Here is a 2952-nt window from a genome sequence, read left to right as displayed (position 1 = left end):
GGGGGGGTCTGAGCCGGGCAGTACCTCACGTTGGGCCAGTGTCGAGTGCAGCAGCAGGCCCCCCCGCGGCCCGACTCCACTAAGTCCCAGTAGTGAGAAGTGGAAGCCCGATTATCTTCTTCTAATCCTATCCAGTCCAACGGTTGTTCCGACCGGCGCGCCGTTACGCCCGTGGGAAGTCAGTCCCACCGCGGCAGGTCGACCTGCTGCTCTGAACACTTTGCGCGACCTCTTTTTCGCGACCGCGCACAACTAGAGCCATAGGCCGCCCCGCCGGGTCAACATGTAGAGCCCCGGCTCGCTCGCTGGCTGGATGGAGAAGGCCCTCGTCGGCATTGCTTCGTATAGTTTTGCAACATTGTGGGCTGCGCCGAGTCTCGCGTTACAGACGAGGCTTACTCGGCATGAGCAAATCACTTCAGGCATGCTCCGAACAAGTCAACCTGCCCCCCCCCCCCGGTTCTCCCGTTGACGCTCGTACCGGGTGTAACTGTGAAGACGCAGCAGTGTTGCGGGATTGCCTACTCAATATGGCCGCAGGGTCCATGGGCCCCTTACGGGTGTAAGGAGTAGGCAAACCAGCAACACTGATGCGTATTCACAGTTACACCCGGTACAGTAGTAACACCAACTAAAGAGTTTGGTAATTGTTTTTTCCACGCGAGCTCGATGTATTGAACCCAATTATTTGGTCATCACTTCACAGCGGCACCGGAGAGGAGGTATAGTCAATCACTGTCGGCGATATGCTAATCAGAGTTTTTGCTATGACTTGTTGCAGCCGAGTCCTGGGGAACATGCAAGAGGTCGGACCCCAAGTTTGACGAGTGCCTGCGCGGCGCCATGCAACGTGCCATGACAGCACTCGAAAAGGGTAAGAACAATTGAAAGCAAATTTACTCACAATTTTAAACGTCAAAACAACTTAAGAGCGATTTTATATCTTCGACTGAATTATCCTTATAGGAAATAGCGAGTTTGGCATTACACCACTGGACCCATTCAAGGTGTCCCAGCTGAACCTTGAGAAGGGCAATGGCGGTGCTCTGTCCCTGGACATGACCCTCTCCGAAGCCGAACTCGTAGGATTCAAGAACGCCAGAGTGGAAAGCGTCAAGTAAGTTCAAATATCAAATGTTTTCGTGCGCATCTGATATTCCTTTTATAATCTCAAAGCTAATGCGTCATTTTAAACTTCTACCAGGACTGATATGAACAAGTTCAAGATCGTGGCCACCATGAGGACCGACAAGCTCGACCTCAACAGTCTGTATAAGGTGACTGGCAGGGTTCTGGTCATCCCCATCAACGGAAACGGCAAGACCACCATCAAAATGCGTACGTACCTATTGTTCAGCCTCATGACCTGCTTAGTGCACTACAGGTTTCAGGTTGCTCACCTGACCTACTTCCATAGACTCACCGCATGCACGCGTACGGACGGGTTGCCTACTCGCTCGGGCTCTAAGGCGCCACGACAGGCAAACCCGTCCGAACGCGCATCAAAACGAATATGGACGGGGCTAGGCGAATCAACCATTTGGTTTGTCACAGATGTGAATAACTTTACATTTGTCTATGAATTCTGCAGAAAAGCCGCTGCTCCGACTGTCCATGCAAGGAGGTTTGAAGAAGGGTGATGACGGCAAGGACCACCTGCACATTGAGTCCACCACCTTTGAGATCATTCCAGAGAAGGCGACCTTCAAATTCGTAAACCCCGCTCACGCCGTCCAGGGTGAGACTTGTTCGCGACTGGTGGCTGCTTTAATGTTGTATCATGTCAGGTCGTCCTTAGTCTAACAAAATTATTTTTTGTTTGATCCACAGCCGATCTGCTCAGCACAATTGTGTCTGAAAACGACAGAGTCATCATGGCGGAGCTCCAGCCCGCTATCTCTCAGGCCTTCAACAAACGACTTCTTGATGTCACTAATAGGATATTTGAAAAGGTCGCATTTGAGGACGTGTTCCCTCAATAGTAAAATTAGAGTTAAGAGTTTTTGTTATATTTATAAGAATTGTTAAGGACCAAAAAATGACAAACCACCGCTGCCAAATGAAATCCGCGGACGATTTGGGAATTCTAAAGTATTTAATTGTGATCAAATATTTAATGTTTGGCTCATGTGGTATCGCAGACTGTTAATTTTAATGAATAAAACGACAAGTGTTCCTACATTGGAAATATAACCAACACCTTGCACCTTGCCTGTACTGTTCGCGCTGTCGGCTGGCCCAGATGATGGTCGGGCGCACGTTCCAGCAGTCGCGCAGCGCCTGGCGTGTAGGCAACACATTCTTCACCGAGACCTCACATACGCTCTCTCCAGGCGCTTCTCTACTCTGCGCCGCCGGCGCTGGCGGGCTGACATGAGTAAGGTGGGCGGGTAGGCGGACAGGGCGTGATGGGAGGGCGCTGCCGCCGACAGATGGCGCCCTTTAGGGAGGGGGGGGGGGCGTTCTCTGAAAAGAGCCAACACGTAAATAAGTTATTTGTGATTCCGAATGTTTATGAACGCCCAGTGACGTTCAAATGCACCCTGCTCACTACAGAGTCATTAGCTTCTCCAAGCAAACACCTACTACTAGGCACACGCATACCAGGAGACGCTCAGGAGTCGCAGACTACACCCAAGGAATACCCCTCTTCCCGCCCCCGCCTTCCTGGGAACATTTCCCGCGAACCCCCTGGGCCACGGCTGGTAAAAAATAAAATAAAATTGGAAGAGTGTCTGAAGGCTTCAGGGGCGACACGGGAACCGATGAGGAGTAACTCTTATTTCTGAAGTCCGCGTGACGCGATGTGGTATTGCCATTGCACCGCCACCCTCCAGCGGGCACCGAGGGGGGGGTCGCCTTGTCATACACACACACACACACACACACACACACACACACACACACACACACACACACACACACACACACACACACACACACACACACACA

General features: G+C 51.5%; 1 protein-coding gene across 1 annotated transcript in view; it reads left to right on the top strand.

Moving 5' to 3' along the window:
* LOC113218021 (protein takeout-like) overlaps nt 1-2179 on the top strand; it is a 244964-nt gene extending 242785 nt beyond the window's left edge. Inside the window, exons 2-6 of the mRNA XM_052265910.1 lie at nt 782-874; nt 967-1117; nt 1205-1338; nt 1592-1738; nt 1831-2179. Of these exons, the coding sequence (XP_052121870.1) occupies nt 844-874; nt 967-1117; nt 1205-1338; nt 1592-1738; nt 1831-1982 (615 nt within the window). The 5' untranslated portion in view covers nt 782-843 and the 3' untranslated portion in view covers nt 1983-2179. The remainder of the gene's footprint in view (nt 1-781; nt 875-966; nt 1118-1204; nt 1339-1591; nt 1739-1830) is intronic.
* Nucleotides 2180-2952: the final 773 nt, after the last annotated feature.

Source organism: Frankliniella occidentalis, unplaced genomic scaffold, assembly GCF_000697945.3.
Source record: "Frankliniella occidentalis isolate FOCC.00 unplaced genomic scaffold, Focc_3.1 Scaffold32, whole genome shotgun sequence".
Classification (NCBI taxonomy): Eukaryota; Metazoa; Arthropoda; class Insecta; order Thysanoptera; family Thripidae; genus Frankliniella; species Frankliniella occidentalis.
The sequence above is the reverse complement of the archived record's forward strand: the minus strand, read 5'-3'. Positions and strand labels throughout refer to the sequence as shown.